Source organism: Cavia porcellus, unplaced genomic scaffold (assembly GCF_034190915.1).
Source record: "Cavia porcellus strain 051 isolate PalLab524CR breed Dunkin Hartley unplaced genomic scaffold, mCavPor4.1 scaffold_29, whole genome shotgun sequence".
NCBI classification, from domain to species: domain Eukaryota; kingdom Metazoa; phylum Chordata; class Mammalia; order Rodentia; family Caviidae; genus Cavia; species Cavia porcellus.
In genome coordinates this window covers 20,118,658-20,141,659 of record NW_026947512.1, presented here as the reverse complement: position 1 = coordinate 20,141,659, position 23,002 = coordinate 20,118,658, and the positions used below count along the sequence as shown (strand labels likewise).

The window sequence follows — 23,002 nt, the reverse complement described above, 5'->3', positions numbered from 1 at the left end:
ATGTTTTCAAGATGCCATACAGAACTAGTTCATTTTAATTTTTTGGAGAATATGTCACTATATTAATATATAACCATCTATGCCTAATTTCTAAGAACAGAAGTTTTTATTCCTCCCCCCAACCCCTTCTTTAACCCTCTTTAGCTTGTCTTTCAAGTGCCATATTGTCACAAAACTCAAGATCACTTTCAGCCCTGATCCTGCACCTCCTTGTAACATTCTTCCCTGGTGACTTCCTCCTCCTGAGATCACTATGGGCTTCATGGGAGTCTTCTTTTACTGTCCCCCTAGTCAGTGGCCCTCAATGAGAACAAGGTCATTTTATCCCTAGGGGACATTTGACAATGTCTAGATTACTCTGGCTTTCATAACTGGAAGCAGGGGTCCTACAGGCATTCAGTGGGCAGACGTCAGGGATGCTGCTAGACATCCCCATCCTACACTGGACAATACAGACCAGCAGCACCACGAATTATCCAGTCCCAAATGCTAATAGGGCTGAGGAGACAGGAGCTCAGGTTTGGATGATGGTCTTCCGTAAGCTTCTATAAGGTTCTGGTGTGAGGTCCCACCCCTTCCTACTCTGTGTTCACCTCCTAGACCACCTCACCTGCCTGCTGGAGCCTGTAGCTGGACAGGTAAGGATTTCCTAGGAATCCCTGAGATCTCACTAATCTGAGCTAGAGCCATTTCCTGTCTGACACTGCCCAGAAGGCTGGACTTACCCGGACATTGGGCCGCTCTGGAGGGACCTCGGACACCATGCTGTGGTTGACTATGTCATTGCTTGTGCTAGCAGGGCGTTTCCCACTTGTTTTATTGGACATGTCCAACGCCAATCTGATTTCAGGTTGACCAAAGGAAAGACACAAGTCAAAGCCAAGAAGCAACAGGAAAGCCCCATCCTTCTTCCCCACCCACCCTACCACCCACTGTTCCAGACCGGCACAGAACTCCATCCCCTGAATGCGACTGAGTGACCATCTCAGCAACCCCTTCATCTCTTCTGGGGTTAAATGCCAGACATTGTAGACATTCTCCTCTTTATTTTCTGCCATTTATTTAAAAAGGGCCATATCCTGGGACTTCAGAATTTCTTTTTCTTCTAATTTTAAGCTCACAATGTCTGAGTGCTCTATGAGAGTACAAGAGTCAATGCATTATCCTTTCATTCGGAGAGGCAGGATCCACATTAGAGGATGAGTTCGAGGAACGAGCTCCTGTGATTCTATCAGAGTCCCTCTATGCTGCTCACAGAGGCCACTGGTGCTGTGCCAATCTCTGACCTGGCTTTGACTCCTACAGTCCAAACATGAAAAGTGCCAGCCTGACTCAGCCAGATCGCAGAAAAAGCAGGTGAGGGTGTGGAGAAATGGTCTCAGAAGTTAGGTAAGCGACCCTAAATCTCTTTTTCCATTCCCTCACTACTCCTCTCCATGCCAGTTCCATGGTGGCAGTGGGATGGTGAAGTGGATGCCACCCCAAACAGGTAGGTGAAGGGTACACTTACGTTTTCAAATCAAATTTTTTGTTTTCCTCTAGGACCTGGCCGGTCACTGGGTGCCGAAATGTGTTCCGTCTTTCATTGTGGCTGTAGAGGAAACAGAGGGAGAAGTTGTGGTAAAGATATAGAAGGCAGAGACATGGTCTAAAGGGAAGGCACCTGGGGCAGGCACAGGGACTGGTGAGCATGTGACAAGCAGCACCTCTATCCTCTGTCAGGGACAGAAAGGAAAAGCAGGCTGCTGTAGAAGAAGCTGCAGGCAGGGCTGGGGAAGAAGAAATGACACCCTCTTATCAAAACTCAGTGTTAACACTTACTAGATACCCCAGGCTTAAATAGGCACTAACTAACTTGGTCAGCAGTCATCCTAGGTGTGGGCAGGAGGGTGAACTGCACGTTCAACACAGCCAGGTTTTCATGTGTGACAGCTTCTGCATGACAGTGTCTGCCAGAGCTCCACAGAAAAAAATGCTCTCTCATTATTTTCTGAAAGAACTCTCTTGTGACCTTGGACTCTGCCTCTCCCGCTTTATGCCTTATCTCCTTCTTTAAATGAAATGCAAGATCCAGAAACTCAGTCACACTTCTAGGCCAGGGTCTTCCTTCTGGATATGACAGAAACCTGGGCACTGTCAGGCATCAAGGTCAGCCCTGGCTGAACAGTTGGATGCAATCAAGGCTTGCTGTGGCCAGCAGTGGGTGGGGTGTTATGAGGATCAGCCTGCTGGGAAGCAGCGGGGTGCGGGAATCAGGGACAGGGGACACTGAGGAAGATGGAGAGTCAGATATGGAGGCTCCTTCCGGGAGGCCTGCTGAGGCTCTTTTGGCTGCTGAATGTCAGCCTATTTCCCTGGTGGACTCTCAGGCGTCATGGGCAGGGGGTGGTGCGGTGGGCCTAAGGCACGAATCACAGGCATGTGCGAGCTTGTGATTAAGGACGTCTGGAGAGAACATGTCCAGCCCATGGAGTGGTGTTTATGAGTTTCAAGGTCCTGGTCTCCCACCCTTCTAGAGAAATATTGTGAGAGCCCAGAGCAGGCTCCAGCTGACACTAAAAGCAAGCAGGGGGACAGGTACAGCTGAAATGGGCCACTTAAGCATCCCCAGCAAAAAGCCAGCTCTCTGCTCATCCTGCCATAGGCCCACCAGGGGAAGACTTTAGCTTGGTCCCTTTCACCACAGGAGAGATGCAAAATTAACCTTCTGGACACTTTTTTTCAATATCGCAGGCCACATGCCAGTCCTCAAGCTGTCTGTTGAAGCTAAAGATAATATCAAAGGGTATTTTTTTTTTCTGCTTCCAAACCAGTCCTGCTCAGATCTAATTCAAAAACATAGGGGATAGAAATGTAGCAGGCAGTAGCTGCAGCCTGGGTGGAAATCTGGGGTGTGCAGCCTGGGCTGGGCAGCCAGGATCCAAAATCTGAGCAGTGTCCATCGGGCTTGGGTCCTGACTTTAGCATACTGATAATCCATTCCCCACTTCCCGAACTACAGTCCCACTTGCCTCCCAACAAGGGTTCTCATCTTAATTTAATCACAAGGATCCAGGAAGGGCATTTGTTTTCAGTTACCCTTGTCTCTGGCTCTGCCCCCCTAGAGGTCTGGGGGACAGGTAGTTTGTGACAGCTGAAGTCTGTGAGGTGCTGAGCTCTTTGCTTTCACCTGCTGGCTTGGAACACCTGTCCCCCTCCCAACCTGTCCTGCCCCTCCAGACCCTCTGCACTGCTAGGAGGCTCCTGCAGACACACAGAGTGGCATGCACACAGTCTGCCGTCTGCCATCACGAGTCCACTCCCTGCCCCGCAGCCTCCTACCCAGCAACCCCTTCAAATGACGTGCTCCTTCCACCCCAGCACTACTAATTTCAAAACAGCTTTCCTTTTGCAGGCACTGCAATGCAGCAGCCGTTGACCTAACTACACTCTTCTCCCAGGTCAGTTCCAGCAGACCCCTCACTGAAAAGTTCCCAGATCCGAATGGGCTGAGGGGCCAGCTCGGCCTGCTCCGATTTCCAATCTACACAAGGAATCCCTACCTGACCCGGCGATCAGCCCGAAACTTCAACATCTTTTTGGCAGCTTGCTCCCCAGTTCGGCAGCCTCAGAGGACCCACCAGCCACCCAGCTGCTACCATCCCTCTGAGAAGTAAGTCTTCCGGTCCAACCCTAAATGCCGTGGCAGAGAAGCAGGCGAGTGACGGCAAGGAAACTCTGCAGGCTGCCTCTTCTTCCTGGCTCTGGCACTGGAGAACAGGGAGAGGGCTCCTGCTGGGTGGTGGTAGGGGTAGGTGTCCTGTTAGGCCTGCAGCATCTTAGCTTTCAGCTAGGATGCTACCCGGTCAGACGACCAAAGGCAGAATAAGCAAGGAGGGAATAGCATTCTCCTGGTTCATACTGCCAAGGACAAAATGCAGAAGAGAAGAGACAGGCGTGCACAGAGCAGGTGTGCCACTTCCAGGTAGTCCGACCTCACTGAGTTAAGGACACAGAGTAGCTGAGCGGGTGGAGGAGCACGGGGCTGCATTCCCATCTGCACGGCAGGAACTCCTGCCAGCCGGACCCGCAGGGAGACGGTGCTCCTGCCTCCTGGCTGCCAACCCCAGACACAGGCTCTGGAGCTGAAAGCCAACTTGCTTTTCAGAGACCCTTCAGAGCCTGTGACCACAAGGGTTAAAGGAAACTCCAGGTTCATGCGCTGTTACTGCTGCTGCGGAGATGAAATTAATTAAGGAAGTCTCCTTTCTTGTCTCAGCCTGCCTGGCCTTCTGTATAGATAAGAGCATAATGCATGAAGCGTCCTGGCAATTGGCCCCTTGCCACCCTCCCCTCAGACCGGGCAGCAGCTTGCTTGCCCTCTGCATGCAGTGGTCCCGCTGGTAGAGAGCTAGACACCACGGAGGCAGAGCATGGATGGGCATGGATGTTGTAGCATCAGCGTGGATGGAGAAGACTAAGCTCTTCTGCTCGGGTGAAATGCAGGGAATGCTTTCTCCCAGTGCTTCTGAGGCAGAAGGAAGCAAATGGGGTTTGGGGGTCACTGTATGTTTATTGCTGCAAATCTTCCAGATGCAAGATGATAAATTCCAGCTGGTGACTGTCAGATCTGCTCAGGAGCAAGGAATCTGCAGCGATGTTAATTCCCCTAAATTCTCCAGAGTCCAGATCCAGTCAAATCTCTTCCTTCCTTAACGGCCTCCATGTCCTAGGATCCTTGAACTGCAAGGCCTTCTGAAGGTCACCTGTCCCACTCCCCTCCCAGTAGGCAAGCCTGCTTTCTAATCAGTTCAGTGATTTGTAAAGGGTTCTAGCGAGGGAGGCTCCAAGACCTACTGTTTTCTTCCACTGCCGAGATACTGTTTGTTTGTTTTGATATCACATTTCAGTTCCCCTGGCTTTCTATAGCATTTCATTTTGTCTCCACATGACAGATCCCTTTCTGACCAATGTGGTTCTTTCTAGCTGCACCAGGCAAGCTGTTGACATCATAGTCTGTTGCCATGGTAATTTAGTGATATCACAACAGACACTGAAAGGGAGACTCTAATCAAATTTTCTGAATTAAGGACAGAACTTGGTCAGGGAACAATGCAATCAATGTATGAAAAAACAAATGGACAATATTATTACTTAACCCACCAAGGACAAGTTGGTTGGCCATAACTGGGGCCCAACAGCTGCTGATATTTAAACAGCTAATCCTAAATCCAGAAAGTCAATATATTTGGCCATTTAGCAAGACTCTTGCAAATGATTTATCCTGGTGGCAGGAAGCCTCCACTTTCAGATTGCACTCTCTTTCTGTCTTCAGTACCCTCCCGTGGCTATGGATTGCAGGCCCTCCAGAGTGAGGTCCCCGCCTGTGTACAGTAGGCGCTCAATAAATATTTGTTGGATGGATAAGTATATGAATAAAAGAAAGCCTCCACCCTCTGATTTAATTTTTAGCCACCTGCATCTGGAGTTTGATATTCTATTATCAAGAGCTTCCCTATCTTAGCTCTCTCTTAAAATTAATTACTTCCTCTCCATGAGACAAGCTCTACTTCTGCCCCCTGGTCCCCTCACTCAGCTTCCTTGCTTAGCTCCCCTCTGAATATATGGCTTGGCTTTGATCCATCTTCATTAGGAAGGGAAGAAAATTAAGCTCATCTGTATGGGAGGAGGAGTGGGCGGGGGTGCAGTGGGAAAATGAGTTTTCTTCCTCTAGGAAGCAAAAATATCCCCCTTCTCTTCAAGCTGAGCCCAGGGACCTCCCACAGCCTTTGCTTAAGTTACAAGTTAAATTACTTCTCCTATGCCCAGGGCAGACAGCATCAGGGAGTAGTAGGAAAGGAGGCTCAGCGGCTTCTCCTGCTCACTCAGAACTCTGATATCCTCAGGGTTAAACCAACACCCGACTACCTGTCTGGCGAGGGTTCTCCTTCACCACCAGACTGCACAGTATGACAGATTTTCGTTTTAGGGTAGATGGCAAGAAGAACTTCCAGGTGGAGAATATTATAAAGGGAAATAAGCATGGATAATCTGTTTTCTCGTTCCTCTGTCCTTCCTTCAGGGATATCAAAAGACTCCCATTTCTCAAGGACAAATGGTCATAAATTTCAACCCAAGCAAACCTCTCAAAGTCTACCCATGAAAATGGAAAACCTCAGGCAGACTTTGTGGTAGGAGCTGGACCATCCTTAAGCCCGGCAGTGGTCACTTATCTACTGGACCTACAAGGTGGCCCTGGCAGCAGGGTCATCGTTGCAGAGAGAACTTGGCAGGACCAGGCTTCCAGCGTGAGATCCAGCATGAATTGGCAATGTGACCTCACTCCTTTGGCCCTGAGTTTTCTCATGTGCAAATGAGGTATCTTCTAATTCTATGAAATAATGGCTGTACTTTTAAAATATGAAATGTTTAATGCGTTAGACAAAACGGCCATGATCCATCATTCTGCTTAAAAACAAATGAAGAAATATGCCAGGCACAGGGGCTAGAGTGTGAAAAACAGACTTAAGAAGGTCATGTTTGGGACAGGGCTGGGGGCTGAGAAGAGGCATTCCAGAAGTGCCAAGACCAATTCATTACCAAGAAAAGACAGAGCTTCTCTACTCTCCAGACCTCAGTCTTTCTACCACAGTGGGTTTTTCTACAACCCAAGACATCCTCACCACCTACACGTAGTAGACCTGGTGCTACACAGTTAAAAACATCAAAATCAGCCAGTCTTCGTGACCCTTTGCAGGCATGCCTGTTTGCATGGATGTTCACACATGTGTGTGCACACATACTTCCAGGCTGGATGCCCAGGGCCCCAACTCTGATAAATATTGAACAACTAGAGAAATACTCTTCATTTTTTCCAGCCTCTGGGCTCCCCCTGTTTATCTGCCCTGTACCAAGCTGCTTCATTTCCATAGCTCCCGGGAATCTGCTGACAGGGAATTAGTCCTGGCCTGACTTCCCCCTCCTGAGGACGCCAAGGTTTCTGGCATTACAGCTCATTAGGTGGAGGGAGGACTGCAGGGTGACTGGGGATGGGGGCTCCCACTTCTTTCTTCTCCCCACAAGCCAAGACTGTCCATGCTCTGGGAAGCATTCTGCAGCCCGCTGCTCCCCACCTTCTCCGTGGGATCCCATCACTATTATCAGGGAGACTTACCTGCTCCAGCATTCTACCCCAGTTAAAAACTAGGTTTACATCTGAAATCGCTTGATGGATCGCATTCCCAGAGCTCCTCCCCGAACCATCTCAGGGAGAAAATACAATTTTCCAGCCAACTTCACGCCCACCCCAAGTCTCTCCGCTTTCTCACCTATAGTTGTCACAAAAAGAGGAGGTGAAAGGGATAGAGCTTGGCAGCATCTCTAGGTATCTGCAGGTGGAAAGGAGCACGTGCATGTGCATGCGCGTGTGCGCACATGTGCGCGCGCGCGCGCACACACACACACACACACACACAGCCTCTCCTCTATGTGCATCTCCAGATCAAAACATCAGCTCCACGTGTGTAGAGACCAGCTGCCAGCCACTCTCTGCTGGTTGCTTTCCTGTCTTCTCTGCCCTTGCTCCATCCCTTCCTTTGATGCTATAGTTACTTCCAAAATGACAAGAATAAGGTGTGCTCCCCCAGGTAAGTTGGGAACACCCTAACATGTGAGCTAAGGGGCTGAGTGTCCAGGAGACAAGACCTGCTTACCTATGCTCATCCTCACAGCCCTCACCTCCAAACCAAAGGGTCAAGCACACCTTCCTCATGTGCTATGAATGCTGGGGGACATCCACCTGAGCTCAGGGATACCTCAGAGAGCAAAGAGGACTACCTTTGTGGACAGGCAGAGGGACTACCTTCAGGGGCCGGCCCACATTCCTTCTTTCCAGCCCATGCAGCTTCCCTTCTCAGTCTCATACTGTATTGCTACCCCTATATCTCCTGACTTGAGTTTCTGGATTTCCATGGGTGTGTGTATGTGTCTGTCTGTCCGTCTGTCTGTCTGTATCTCTCTACTACGAACTGAAGCCAGAGCTCTTGCATACAGGTAAGTGCTCTATCACTGAGTTATATCTGCAGCCCTTTATTTTATTTTATTTTATTTTATTTTGATACAGGGTTGCCAAGTTGCCCAGACTAACCCGGAATTTGCAATTCTCTGGCCTCACCTGCTGAGTAGCCAGGATTATGGATGTGTACCACCACACCAAGCTCTCCATGGTCTATTGCTACAATAGCAGGTGAAAAATCCCATGAGCAGGGTAAGGATATTATGAGCTCTTTAGTAAAAGTATTGGCCTTCTTCTCAAATGAGTGACAGGTGTGTGTAAGTGTGAGTGACACAGAATAAGTATGGCATTCAGGGAACTCCCTGCTGATCTTCTACCCTACCTCAAATTATCTTTAAGCTGATCTATTCTACTTAATGGAATTCTATTTGTATTCTGAAAAACAATAACTGGTATGAATAACACAACCACTCCAGTTATTAAAACATTGCTATTCCTCCCTGTTGGTTGGTAAAAGTTGCTCTTCCCTGACTTTCTGGTCAGTGTCCATGACATTGCCACTTTTCGTGACTCTGAGACTAAGGGGTTAAGCATGAGCCACAGGATGCAGCAGAATACAGACCAGTGTCCTTTCTGGCTGATAAATTATTGAACACCAATCCCAAGGGAGTGGCCTGACTTTAACTGCCTGAACACTGAGCCGTCTGCAGTTGGTCTGAACAGTTAGCCTATGATGACTCAGGGGTTGTCACCAGCAGGAGAGGGGGAATGGCCCCCCTGCTGTGGCCTTGCATGGAGAACTGAGGGGAGCCAGCTTCTGGAGCTATTCACCTTCTTTATGCTGAGAGTTCATTATTTTCCTGCTAAAGGGCGAGGTGATGCTGCCCCAGCCAACTCTGGATTCTCCTTCCCTCAGTAACCTCACAGTGCCTGAGCCAGACATGAGGCACAGAAAACAGTTCCCGCCCCTTCTCTCACTCAACCTCCAAGGTGCAAGGGAAGAGTCCCAAGGGTGCCAGGGCAGGGCAGTTAACTGTGTCTCCCTCAACTCTTAGCTGAATCCCCAATCCCTGCCCTTCAGAGGCTGACACAGCCCAGCTGTTTGCTTCTGGGTCTGCAGGAGGTCACTGGAACCATCTCTTCTCATTCCTAACTCAGCAGATCTGGTCCTGCTGTCCACAGAAAGCAGGGACCCCACCCAGCCCACTCCAAGGGAAGGAAATTTACAGAGTGAGTGTTTGGAGAGTAATGGATTCAGACAATAGCTCTCGTCCACATCCTCAGAAGTTACCAAAGCCTTTTAGTTCTTTATCCAGCAATTTGAGAGATTCAGGCTGTTATGCCTGTGTTATGTCTCATCTTAATGAGAAAACAATGGTACTAAGGGACCCATTGTTCAGCAGACAACACAGACTTCCCACCAGATCCCAACAGAGAAAGGCAGTGTCTGGTCCTTACACTGGGAGGTAGGTGAGGAAGACCTACAGTGGGAAGGGGCGTTCCTGCCCTAGCTATAGTGATAAGAGTAATAGGGAAAAGTTCCCATCTCTGGGTTTTCCTAGTCCTGATGGTTCACCTGGCCTGAATCCCTCATCTCCAGGAAAGGAGGAGCTTCATGCTTCAGTGAGGAAATGGCCCCTTCCAAGCAAGTGATCATGGGAGTATCAAACCTTCTCTCCAGTAACACTTGTAAACTACAGGTCTGGACACTGCGTGTGATGTGGGCTGGGGGGGGCCCATACATAGTGGGATAATAGACGCCTGGATGTGGTGGTCTGGGAGGGCAGCCACCTGCATACCACCCATTGCCCGGGCCTTCATGGCTGTGCTGGGCCCACACCTTGTGTACAAAACTGAAAGGCTCTTTAATGGAGCACTTCCAGGACCAAGTGGTTGGAAGCAGGAGAGTTCAAAGATCAGCCTCAATCCTTCTCACCAGGGATGGGCATGGTGGGCTGTTTTCATCTACTCTTTCCTCCCTTACACACAAGTCAGATTCTGATCAGAGTTTATAAAGCAGAAGCTTTGTCTGGGAAAGAGGAAAGCAGTAAATCACCTGAAGCACTGGCAGGAGGTAAGACGCTGCTGCTGGAGGGAGGGCCTACTGCCTGGGGGGCTGCATGGGGGCTGGGGCAGCAGGGCAGCGGAATGATGGCCAAGCCAAGATTTAGCATTGCTCCTCATCTGCCCAGGCCTGGGAAAGCTCAGCTGGTGCTCCACCTGAGCCTGGGAGTCATGGAGCAAGTTGGGGCACAGGTAGACGCCGGGAATCTCTGAACGCCTCTTTCTGCCAGGAGTTAAGTCTAGAACTTCCCATGTACTTGGGGAGCATGCCAAGGGCTCTGGGGGCAGAGGAAACTCTCCAGATCACTGCCTGCTATAGGAAGGCTTCAAAGGGAGCTGAGGAACAAGGGCTACCCATGGAACCAGCCAGGAATGACCGCATACAAGCAAGCCAGTGGGCCTCACCTCTCTGAGTGAGAGGGTCCTCGGTGAGCTATCCCGACTAGCAGAGAGGAACAGTAAGACATGGAAGATAGCTGGAGAACGTGTGAAGGATGTGTTGTGCAATGGCAAATATCAGCGTGGGGCATGTCCCCAAGGAAGGAGAGGGGGAGACCAGCAGTCTCAGAAGTAGGAAGAACTATTAGTGACTGAGACCAAGTCACCTACATCTCTGGGTTTTGGAATAATACCAAGGTTCCTGGGAAGGTTAAAATCATAGTTTTAAAACATCTGGAAGAATTCTTGGCACACAGTAATTTCTCAGTAAATGGCTCATGTTATAACCATTAATAAAGTAAGGCAATAAATAAGTACCACTACCTCAAGTATGTAATACCCAATTTAATGGACATTTGTCCCATGTGGCTATCTAAGTGTTAATTAAATTTAATTTTATTTAAAATTAAATAAAATTATAGCTCAGTGGCACAAGCATCCGCCTGGCAAGTACAAGGTCCTGAGTTTGATTCCTCATATAAAAAAAAAAAAAAATTTAGGTCCCCAGTCCTGCCAGCCATGTTTTATTGAAGTTCAGTGACCACCATGTTAGATGGAACTGTCATAGAACATCCCATCACTGTGAAATTTTTTTGTTGTTTTTTTGGAGACAGGGTCTCACTATGTAATTCAGGATGCCTTGAACTGACTATGTAGCCCAGACTGGGCTTGAACTCACACCAGTCCTCCTGCCTCAGCCTCCTGGGTGCTGGGATACCAGATACCAGGCTACAATACCAGGCTCATTGTGGAATATTTTACTCAACAGAGCTGATCTAGAAGTCATAGAAACCAACTTCCCAGTATAATATTTTTGAATTCTATGAGACAAACCAGTTTATCCTTCCAGCAGCTGATACACGCTCAACATCCTCAGGAAATACAAAGTCCTTTATAGTCTTAAGTAATACCAAAATGAACAGAAAATTTGCTACTAACAACAACAAAAAGTTAAAAATTAAAAATCAAATGGTACATGCCAAAGTCCAACCAAAATGAATTTGAATGGCCCACTGGTTTTGAAATCTTATGCATTAAGACTCCTGTCCAGAGGTGGAAAGCACTGTCCTTAACAGCCCTATTGGGCACAGGCCCCTAGGGAAAGGTTGTACATGGGGAGGGCTGTGACAGCAAGGACTGGGACAGTGCAGAGACATAGGGACCTACTCCTTTCTCCTGCCTTCATTTTTCTTCTAGCACTGGCCAATCTCTTGCTAAAGCTGAAGGGAGGAAGGAGAACGGGAGGCTCCCGCAGGGTTGCTGGCCAGTGGGCAAGAAACTGGTTTGGAGGGGAACCAGACAGGAGAGGCCAGCAGAACCAGCAGCAGGTTTAGGATTCATGTTTCCCTGGGCCTCCCTGTCCCCACCCCTATACTCACACGGACCTGGAGCAACCTGTTCCCAAAAGGACAGCACAGAAAGCAGGTAGCATGGCTACCCATGGATTATGGAGGAAGGGAAAGAGATCTCAGTAGTCGAAGAGACTCAGATCCACCTGGAGTGTCCACTGGCTATCACCCAGATAAGGGAAACAGAGGGTGAGCAGAAGTCAGACGAGGGACACTGTTGCCTCCTCCTGCCCTCCATGCAATAGACTTGGAAGAAGCCTGGGCAGCAATAAAGAGGGACGAAACCTCCTGGGAAATGAGCAGAGCAAAGGAAGGAAATGGGATGCTGCTCAGGTCTCAGTGGGACAGAAGCCAGCCGTGGTGAATGGCATCCGAGGATCAGGTAAGAATGTCGACATCTGTTGGAGCAACTGTCCTGTGGATGCAACTTCTACGTAGGCCCACACTTAGGGACAGCTATGTAAGTTGCGGGGCCCAATGTAAAATAAAAACTTTGTTCACAATTTAAGAACTTCCTAATGGCAACAGCAGAGCATTAAACCAAGGCAGAGGCCCTCCTGAGCGTGGCACCCCTACGAAGCCAAGCCTGTTTGGGGATAGCAATTCTCTATTGCTTCTCAGGGCATGTGATGGCTGTCACACTTATAGCTGATTCAGTATGAGGCACACAGGACAAGCAAATCCATTCCTCCCTCTGCTCTGCTCCCCTATGCTCCCTCTTTCTTGGCCTCAAAGGCTCAGAAACTTGGTTCCTTTGGCTCTTTCCTGCTGTCTCTAGTGACTGGCACCTCCCCCTCATCGTACCTGGTTTCGGTTTGCCTATCCGTAGCCGAGCAGGCAAAAGCCACCCGGAGCTAGGTTTGCCCTATCTAACAAATCTCCTTCAAGACTAGCACAGAGAGTACTTGTTCCTCCCCAACAGGTCCTCCCAGGCCAGAGTCCCTGCCCTGGTCTGGCCTAACATCACCATGATGTCATCCAGTCTTTCTCCTCCTGAGAGGCAGGGGAACAAAAGGGCTGCCAGCCATGAAGGAAGTAAAGTCAACATTTCTCCTTCAGTGACAATCAGTGCCAGATTTTTAAAAATAAAATCACATGAGCATGTGTGAGCACTTGCACACACACACACACACACACATACACACATGCATGCATGCACACACATGGATGCACAGGCCATCAGCTGAGAAAAATCAGCACCTTCAGCTCCTCCCACACAGTCAAGGGACTTCTGTCCTCAGCCTCTGCACAAGCTTGGCACATCACGAGAGGATGCCTGGGCCAAAGAGCACAAACATTGTGTAGGGTGAGGGAATGGGGACAACAGAAACCGGTACACAGAAGATTGATTCTCTCTCTTTGAGGTTTCAGTTTTGCTCCCAAATGACAACTTTGTCTTCTTAATGAGCTAAGAGTTTGCCTCCAACTCTCTGCAGCCAGCCAGTCTGTCCCACCCTGTCCCTCTGCCACAGCACGTTGTCCCAGTCTGCTGGGGCAGCTGCCCAGAGCTCCCAAGCCTCTCTGGAGACAATGGCTCGGAGAAAGGAAAGAGCCGGGCTCCAGCTTTGTGTGCAGCATGGACACATGAACCATTGTCTCCTGTCTCCTCACAGAACAGACAATGCCGGTTTGTGATCTCTGGCTTCAGGGATATCTCTGGCCCTCTTGGACCAAATCTGAAGACTTCCTTCTAATACAAAGGAATGGCCCTGAAATCTGGTCCCTACTGAGAATTTGCATCTATTTGTGACAAAAGCCCAGTGCAGCTGGTGCATCTAGTGCTGCCTCACCTGCTCCGGAGCCAGCCCCCGCACACACACACAGAGTCACTTACGCACCGGCTCCTGCCTTCTCTCTGCTGCCGCTAGCTCTCCTCTTTTCACACTTGGGACACGGGGACAGGTTCCCTTTAATACTCACCAGGTCCCTGGTGGGGAGCAATCATTAACAGCTACACCCGCTACTGGCCTTAACCCTTTCCGTGCTGGGGTGCCTCAAGTTGGCTGCTGAACCACTCTGTCCCCTTCACCCAGCCCCAAGAAAGTGGCAGATCCCACCTTGATGCCATCCACCTGGGCAAAGCCTCTGTCTCCCATGTGGAGAGAGAGAACCCTTTAGTCCCACCCAGGCTGCCCTGCCTGATTGGCGCACACTCACAACCTGAGGCGCTTGGCTCTGGCAACATGCCCAACTAGATGAGCCCATATTATGAAATATTTGCCTGGCAGGCCAATCGAGAAGCTGGGATCTGGGGGAGGGATGATATTTTTATTTATTCCTAGAGGAGGGTGAGCAGACAAAGGTAGTCACAGCATTCCCCATAGCATTCTCTTCTCCTGGAAGAGAAGAGAAGCAATATTCCTGAGAAGCAATAGGAAAGCCACCTTCACTCACATCCCTGGAACTTCCCTGTCCACAGACAGAATGCCAGGCAGCTCTTAAGCAGTTTGAGCTCCTACCTGTTTATCTAGAGCATTTCTTTGCTTTAATATCTCCCTACCCACTCAGGAGTTTGGGGAGATGAACTGTGAACTATAAGAGAACTAAGAGGAAAACATAGAGACAGGCGAGGAATTACTTACATCCACGTGAATGGGCAACCACGGGTTATTTCTTACATGTTAACGTCGCATTCTGCCTCTTTGAAGGGCACAGATGGAAAGATGGCTGGGGATGAGTAGAGACAAATCTCTTTATCCTTTTAAAAACAGGCAACTGATTCTGGGAAATTTAAATCCAGCATAAAAGTGTCTCATGTAGGACAAATGCAAATCTATGCAGATATGTGCAAATAAGCAGCTCTAGGCTTGTAGGGGTAAGTCCTTGCCAGGGTCTTCCTACTCTGAGGAGGAAATCTGTAGTCCCTAAGCCTGGATCAGAGCATCTAGCCAGAGCACACGGAATTTACCCAGCATGCATCTGTTGCACATTCTCTACGTACAGAGTGCTTTTAATTAAATTCAGCCAACTTGAGATTTTTAACCATAATCATAAGTATGATTGAAATGCAAAGACTAAATGTGCCCTCTCCACACACACCCCTTCTCCTTAAAACTCCCAGATGCATGACTTGCCAGCCTGGCTTTAGTAGCTGGCACCTTTTCCTTATCATCACTGGTTCCTGTTTGCCTATCAGTAGCCCAACCACTGTGGCTCAGGACCCTTGCTTATCTTATCTCCTGGGCTCTCTTCCCAGTGGGCTGGTGGCCCTGTCTTAAAGGGGCTGCACTGCATTCCTGCCAGTCCCATTTGCCATCAAGAATAGACCAGCACCGTGGGGTTTGTTCTATCTGTGCAGGGTCAGAGTTCCCCAAGACACCCTCTTCTCTACCCTGTACTGTCACCGCGGCTACAAGGCTGCTGCTGAGTGACTTGCTGACTCAACCTGTGAGAGACGCTGATGTCTTCACATCTTCAATGTTTATCTGTCATGAGAATACCTTCTCTGTTTCCAGGGTCTTGCTCAGGCAAAATGAGTTTTACAGTAGGCAAAAGAGAAACTAGGGATTCAAAGTCTGCATAGAAAAATCAGTCCACATAGAAAAACCATATAATAACAAAGGCTGGTAAACCAATGTCCATAGTAGCTTTATTTGTAATAGCCCCAAATTACAAACAATCTTAACGCTCCTGAACCCATAAATAAAATGTATGTGGTACATTCACACAACACAATGCTATTTGGCAAGAAAAGAAATAAATTATTGATAGTGCAACAACACCACAAGAATCTCGAAATAATTATGCAGAGTGAAAAAAAGCCAGACCCCACCCACTGCAAAATAGGTGTGTGTTGAGTCTGTCTACTCTAAAAATGCAAACTAATCCAGTGTGACAGAAAGCAGATCAGTGGTTGCCTGGGGACAGGGTGGAGGGAGGGATTACAAACTGGCAGGAAGAAATTTGAGAGATCATGAGTATATATTCATTATCTTAATGGTGGTTGTAGTTTCACCAAATACATCGTTATACCCTTCAAATACATCCATCTATCATATATTAATTAGAGGTCAGTAAAGCCACAATAAAGAAAAGGTTTGAGGTGAGACGTTAACAAGAACAACACAAAACTACTGGGGTGATGTGGAGGGAACAAGAGGGGACCAGGGTAGGCAGAGACAGGAGAGCGGTGCAGGGGCCTCTTCTCATGGGCTTGGACTGGCAGTAGACCTGAAAATGGCCTTTATGGGAATAAAGGATTATTGTTTATGACAGGAGGGGAGTATCAGTGAAACCCTGTCCAGTCCCCCAAACACTGTCACCATTATCTCATTTGATTCTTTTATGAGATATGCAAAAAAGCATTACCACTTTTCATCTGGAAAAACAAACAAATCTGGTCAGATGTGATTGCGCACACCTACAATTCCAGCACTCGGGATGGAGGCTGAGGCAGGAGGTTCGCTGTGCATTTGAAGCCATCCTGGGCTATAAAAGGAGCTCAATGCCAGTTTGAACTATATAGCAGAGACCCTATCTCAAAAACATCAAAACAAAACAAAACAAAAATAACAAATCCTAAACTGCAAGAGGTTAAGGCAGGCGGCTGAGATAACCTGAAGGCAAGTTGTGCCTCTGGCCCTAAATCACTTCCCAGAACCTTAGGAAACATGGACCAGCATGGAAGTGACTACCTAGTCACCAGCTGATGGTCAAGGAGCACAGAAGGGACACAGCTCTGGGATGGATAACAACAGCACAGACCTACGGTGGGAGCAGGATCAGCTAAGGGAAGCGCTGCCACATGGAGACAGTGAGGACTCAGGTGATGATGTGATCTAAGGATCTAATTAGATCAGATGTTGGATGCAAAGCGGAGAAAAACCCAACCAAACAGTGTTCCCTCAGGGGAAGTCTGGTGGGTGTGGATGCAGCTGGAAGCTGTTGGAGAGCTCCCAGCCAGAGCCCCTAGCACCCTTCCTCTCTCTCTTCTCTGTCCCCACCCTCTTGCTCCCTGCCTCCTTCTGGACAACCCCTCCATACCCTGCCTAGCTCTCAGTGCTGATGATCAAATCTAGGGCCTTGTGCATGGTAGGCAAGTGCTCTAACTACACTAAGCCATGCCCCCAGCCCTAAAGCGATATTATTTTTAAATAAAAATTAATGTGAAGAACAAAAAATAATACCTGGCATGATGGCACACACCTGTAATCCCAGCAATTGTGAGTTCAAGGCGAGCCTGGGCTATATACATGAGATCCTGCCTCAAAAAACCACGCCCCCCCAACCCAAAACATAAAAGAAGACCACATAATGAATGAAACATCAACATTCAACATACACAGATGTTAAAGCTACGTGGAACTTTGTTCATGTTAGGAAAATATGTATCACAAAACAAAAAAAAAAAAAAACATTTAAAGGGGCTGGGGATTTAGCTCAGCGGCATAAGCGCCTGCCTTGCAAGCAGGCGGTCATGAGTTCGATCCCTGGTACCGGTAAAAATACAAAAAAAACATTTAAGATAAAGGCTAAGTATTAGCGAACTTCCCTTTTCTCAGGCTCCAGTGGCTTGCAACAGCACTGCCATTGATCCTAACTTTATTCTGAAATGATAAAATCTTGTTCAAATGTTTGCATTATTTCTATTTTTAAAGTGTTACATTAAAATTTTACCTGTTTTGATTACTGAGTGTTTTGGCAGTACCTCCCTCCGTACATTTTGTGAGTCAGCCCTGCTCAGAGGTGAGGCTGGGATATGTGAGGGAGGCAGAGAGACTGGATAAGACAAGAAAGATCAGAGAGGGTCCTGCTTAAAAAAAAATTAACATATAAACAACAAAGAGAAACTGAGTGGTGCTTCCAGATTAAAAGAGAGCAGAGACACAATCCTGAATGGGATTCTAATCAAGTTATTATGATAAGGAAATTTAAACACAGGTTACATATTAAATAATAGAATTCTACCAATGTTGTTTCCAGAATTTGCTAAATCATACTCCGCTTACGCAAGAGTATGTCCTTATTTTTAAATGGAAAAAAAAATGATGAAAAAGGAGGGACCAGAGGGTGCCAGCTGCCTGACACCTGCCAGTAATCAAAACTCCTCCCTCTCCAGCCTGGCCCTTCCGTTTCTAGGCCACCCCAGGAGCACAGTAGGAAATGACGAAGGCAGGAAGTCTTGTCAGAAGACAGGGTATTGGAGGGGCTCCTTGGTCTTTTCCTCCTGAAACAAGAGTTAACCTTGAATTACCAAATCACTCCTCTTGTGTCCCCAAGAGACAATGACAGCTGCTGGCACAGAAGGAAGAGGGGTTAACACCTCTCCAAGGGGCAATGCAAAGAAATTTTCTATTCACCCCCAGACAGAGAACCACTCCCCATCTCTCCCAGGAGGAGTTGGGAGGTCAGATAACCAGCCTTGGGCTACAGTGAGGAAGCCAGAGGACCAGGATTCCAGCCTGGGCTCTCTTCCCCTGGATGTCAGTTGTGCAACTTGAAATTCCCTTCTGATGCATCACCCTGCCAGTAATCTTTTAGTTTATTTTCACTGAGTTCAATCTGCATGAGTCTTAAGGTTCTGGCACTACAGTCAGACTGTCCCAGTTCCGATCCTTGGCTGCACCAGTCACTCACCTAAGGGACTCTGGGTGGCTTCTCTGTGCTTTCATTCCCCTGCTGTAAAAAGGGGACTCTACAAAGATCTCCCCATGGGTTTGTAGCAGGATTAAATGAGATTTTACCAGGGAAAGTGTAAGAGAGTGGTTTGCTCAATAAAACCAGTCATCATTAGCATCTGCCTTGAACTATTCTGTCTTCTGCCTAGTACCCAGAAGATGGCCAGATTTTGACTACAGAAGCCCTCAAATGATAAAACCCTTCAGCACTTTGTCATATAAAGATGGATGCTTAGTCATTGCGCCCAAAGAAATCATCCTTCAAGATGGTACCTAGAGCTTGTAATGCTTTTAAAATCACCACGCTAGGGAAGATGATACATGCCTGTAATCTCAGCACTCAGGAGGCTGAAGCAGGAGGAACACCATGAGTTGGAGGCATAGGGAGTTTAAGGCCAGCCTGAACTGTTACATAACAAGACCTGTCTCAAAAAAAAAAAAAAAAAAAAATCAAAAACAAAATCCAAACCAAACCAAAAACAACAATAACAACACCAAAAAACCCAAAATGAAGAAGATAGATAATCAATCACCTCTCAACTTAGAGCAAATGATCACCTGAGAAAGACACCGCCTGCCTGGTGCCAGAAGCACAACATCTGAGAATCTCCAATGGGAGGGGGTCTGCCGCTAGTACCCTTTGAGCTGGAAGATGGATCAGTTTTTTTTTTTAGCTATATGGTGCCTGTCTTGAAAATAGAAAAAGTCAATTCTAGGAGCAAATTCACAGGGCACAGCCAGAAATGGTGGCACATGCCTGTAATCCCAGTGCTGGAGAGGCTAACACAGGAGGATTGTTACAAGTTTGAGGCCAGTCTGTGAGCTCAAGACCAACCTACAAAGTGAGCTCAAGACCAACCTGAAGTGTATAGTGAGACCCTGTCTCAAATAATAAAATAAAATAAAATAAATCACAGGGCAGAGAGTAGACCATGAATCCTGATTAGTATGTGACACTGCCCTATCCAGCTGGACCTTAACCTGCTGGCCCTGGTTCCCATGAGACATAACAGAGGGCTTCACATTGCTCCCTGAGTGAATGAGGAGACCGAGGCGGCCGCTGAGTCTGCGTGTTCTGGGTTCTTTGAGGAAAGTCTCTCTCCGGGGCTAAGTTCTCACTTGAAACCCCCTCTGCATCTTAGGGACAGCCGTGGAAGCCTACAGTCCAAGGAGAAAAATGTACTGGTAGGTCACATGTCTTGAGGTCTAAAAGAGGGGCACCAAGGGCAGGGAGGTCAAAGGTCAGACATGGTCCTGTGACAGAGGCAGAGTGGAGCAGGGCCTTCTCCACCATAAACAGCCGCTCAAGAAGCCCAGAACACACAGGCACACGGGGGAGGAGGCAAAGCATTGGGGCGCTGCCAAGTGAGGTGAGGACAGTGAGGCTGTGCAGGGAGGGGGGGGGCACCCTGTGGGGGGTGGCCCCGGTTCCCTGAATCTGAGGCTTACACACTTAGGGGCCCTCATTAAAAAGACTTCAAATACAAAGTGATATGTTCCTTGGAAGGGCTGGTGCCTCGAGGGACCCTGGTGCTGGGCCGCCCTGCTCACAGGGACTCGCCCCTCCCATAAATGTCCGGATGTTGGCTCGCACACAAACTTGAGGTTCCGCAACGCTGTTCATCTCCACCGCAGCACTCTTGCTCCTTTCCCTCATATAGGGCTTTACCTGACCTGATTTTTAAATTTGTTAGTGGCAAAGAGCACGAATTAGAATTTCTCTCCACTTTGGCATGATGGGCACTCGGCCCGAGTGCCCTCTCCTCCCACTCCCAAGCACAGACCCAGGGCCACCAGGGCGGAGTCCCTCTCTACACCACACACTTGGCTTCTGGGAGCCCCACCTCCCTCAAAGGCCATCTCAGCACCCTTTAAGCTGCCAGAGAGGGTGAAACCACAGCTCCCTCTATGGCCTGGCCCCTCGAATTCCAGCCCAGCGCCCAGAATTTGACCTTCTCTGTGGCTGGCTCTCTGTTACAGAAATAGCACAGCTCCTGGGCCCCTCCAGACCCTCCGGCTGCTCCACTGAGTGACACCCCACCTCCTGGCTCCAGGGGAGTCAGGCAAGGTGGGAGGCAGGGCTCTGGACTTCAATACCCTCCCACACACCCTCATAGAGCTGAGCTGGTCTGCTCCAAGCCACTTAGGACTTCTGTTTCTCCACCACACGCACATGGGAGAGGCTTGGGGGGCGGGGTGGCAGGAAGGAGCCCAGCACTGCAGAACCTCTGCAGTGTGACCCCATGCCAATAGGACTCTCAGTCATGCCCCAGACTCCTCCCACCAGGTCCATCAGAAAGAAAGAAAAAGAATGTAGAGACAGGGCAGAGGTAAAGACAGAAGCCGAGGGAGAAGCCACTGCTCACACATCCTTCTTCCTAATGAAGTCTCCTGGTTCTAACAACTTTGTGATGCACCATGTAGCCCTTGCGCATGGTCTTCTGGGAGGAAGATGCAGGTTTATCTAAATGTCCATTGTTTTTCTTTCATTGGAAAACCTCAGAACAAAGACCAACCCTTTTCTCCCTAAAGTCTAAGCTGAGCATGTAGCCAAAGAGGACCAAGTCCCCACCTGGAGGAGCTGACACCCATGGACCTTTCTCCTGATCGACCTGGGAGAGAATTGCTGGGTTCCCTCATCAGACTGGGGCAAGATGGCAAGAGAGCTAGACCACCCAAAGACACTTTCTGTTCTGCTCCTTATTACCAGTGGAACTTTGGACCAATTATTCAATCTATGCCTTTTCTTCATCTATAACATGAGGGTAATAGTAGTTTCCACCTTATAGGATTTGTTGTAAGGATTTACTGGCTAAATGCACATAAAGTGCTTCACATAATGCCTGTCACACAGCTAACAGTCATCACCACCTCAGCCTCCTAGATTGTGAGACCACTAGAAACAAGAACTAGTGTTTAACACCCTCTGCATTGCTAATTGTGAGGTTTTTATCATCAAAGATCACAAAGGACTTGAACTTGTTTGCAGATTTGGGTTATGCAGCCTCCTCAAGGTCCGCTAGTACAGGTCAGAAAGAAGAGATAGTATCTTGGTCTGGACCCTCAGGCTGGCCTGCTGGACCATATAACCCCCACCCTACTAGTCCCAGTCCACTTGCCTGAACCTTCACATCTTTCTCATAGTCCAAAGTTGGCTCTGGTCTCTTGAACCTTGTATTTGGGGAAGAGGAATCCAGAAGAGTGCTCTCTGCCATTTCTGCATAAGTAAAGGGCTTATTCTCTTCTCTTGTCTGGAGATTGTTTGGATAGGACAGAAGTCAGCCATAAATGGTTCCAAATTCCATGTACCCTGGCCCTCAATCTCTGCCTTCACACAGAAATAACTGCATATTCACTGATTCAATCTAACCTAAACAAGATGGGGAGCCTCTATCTTCCTCACAAGCCCAAGATGGAATGAGGGACAATGGATGGATTCAATTACATTAGGAAAGACTGAATTTAGAAATAGTGATGAGCTTTCCAACTGTGAGGCTGTTAGATGTTGCCTCCCTGGAACATCTCCCCGGAACAATACACTCTGTTATGCAGGACTTTGCTGAAAGGACACAGTCTTACCAGTAGGTAGGGTAGGGGATTGGCCTTCAAGGTACAGGCTTCACGCCTTTTCCACCTGCAGGGAATGACAATGACCTGGCCATGCCCTTGTGGTCAGGCAGCAAAAGAGACAAGCAAGAGAGGTCAGGATGTTTATCTCTCCAACCCAAACTCTTGGGTCTACTCTTTTCTAGAAACTGCCCTCAGCCCAGTGTTCATGATTACCATGGTAACAGTCATGTTCCTAAAACCTGATGCTCATGTCTTGGCTACTGGCATGCTATCCAGTCTCAGCTCTGCTAAAATCCCCCCTTACGGGTGCGAACTTAAATGGAGGGAAAAGAAAGACTAGTTCTTCTAACTTAGGCACAAGAAGATGCTCTTCCATCTTTTCTACTCTGTGGGCTGCTCAGAAAGCCAAGGGGTCCTCTGTAAAACAGGAGAGTACCAGCACATGAAAAGAATCAGAAGCCTCTGAGCTCTGTCATGGTTTACACCTAGATGTCTTCCAAGAGCCTCATGCACTTCTAGGCAGAGTTTGGGGAAGGTGGCTGGATTACAGGGGCTGGTAGCTGACTTGTTGTTAGGGAGTGGGGCCTGGGGGTTTATCTCCTTTCCTGGCTCCTCCCTTCACTGTCTGCTTCCCAACCACTGTGCCAAGTATAACTCTCCTCCACTGTGCCTCCTGCCATGTTGTCTGTCCTTCAGAGCCAGCTGACCATGCAACGACCAAAACTTCTATAACCTGAGAGCCAAAATAATCCTTCCTATCCTCCATTAAATTGCACATATCAGTTATTTTGACAAGACAAGCTCTGAGAAATACTCCAGTGCCTTATAATTAAATCTCCTTGGGGATTTAGGATGTTTTGAGCAGTTCCATTAGCTTGTTTCCAGAAGTTTCAACTAATAAAGAGGAGTGACCAGGTGACTTCTAGAGGACCCAATATCTCTTCTAGACGTGGACTACATGGTCACCTTGC

The 23,002-nt window shown here is 48.3% G+C and overlaps 1 protein-coding gene across 21 annotated transcripts in view; it reads right to left on the bottom strand.

Moving 5' to 3' along the window:
• Positions 1 to 23,002, bottom strand: part of Plekha6 (pleckstrin homology domain containing A6) — a 132,434-nt gene that overhangs the window by 41,609 nt on the left and 67,823 nt on the right. For 18 of the 21 annotated variants that reach the window (XR_010044487.1, XM_013157897.3, XM_023567110.2 and 15 more), the window contains 2 exons: positions 1,511 to 1,591; positions 726 to 840 (listed from right to left, as the gene is read on the bottom strand). Coding sequence is in view for 20 of the 21 variants with exons in the window: in XM_013157897.3 (XP_013013351.1) it covers positions 726 to 840; positions 1,511 to 1,591 (196 nt within the window). In the remaining variant the exon portion in view is untranslated. Of the gene's footprint in view, positions 1 to 725; positions 841 to 1,510; positions 1,592 to 3,542; positions 4,165 to 13,682; positions 13,737 to 13,764; positions 13,948 to 23,002 lie in introns of those variants that run through there. The other 3 variants (XM_023567114.2, XM_063239970.1, XM_023567112.2) reach the window with 3 other exon arrangements.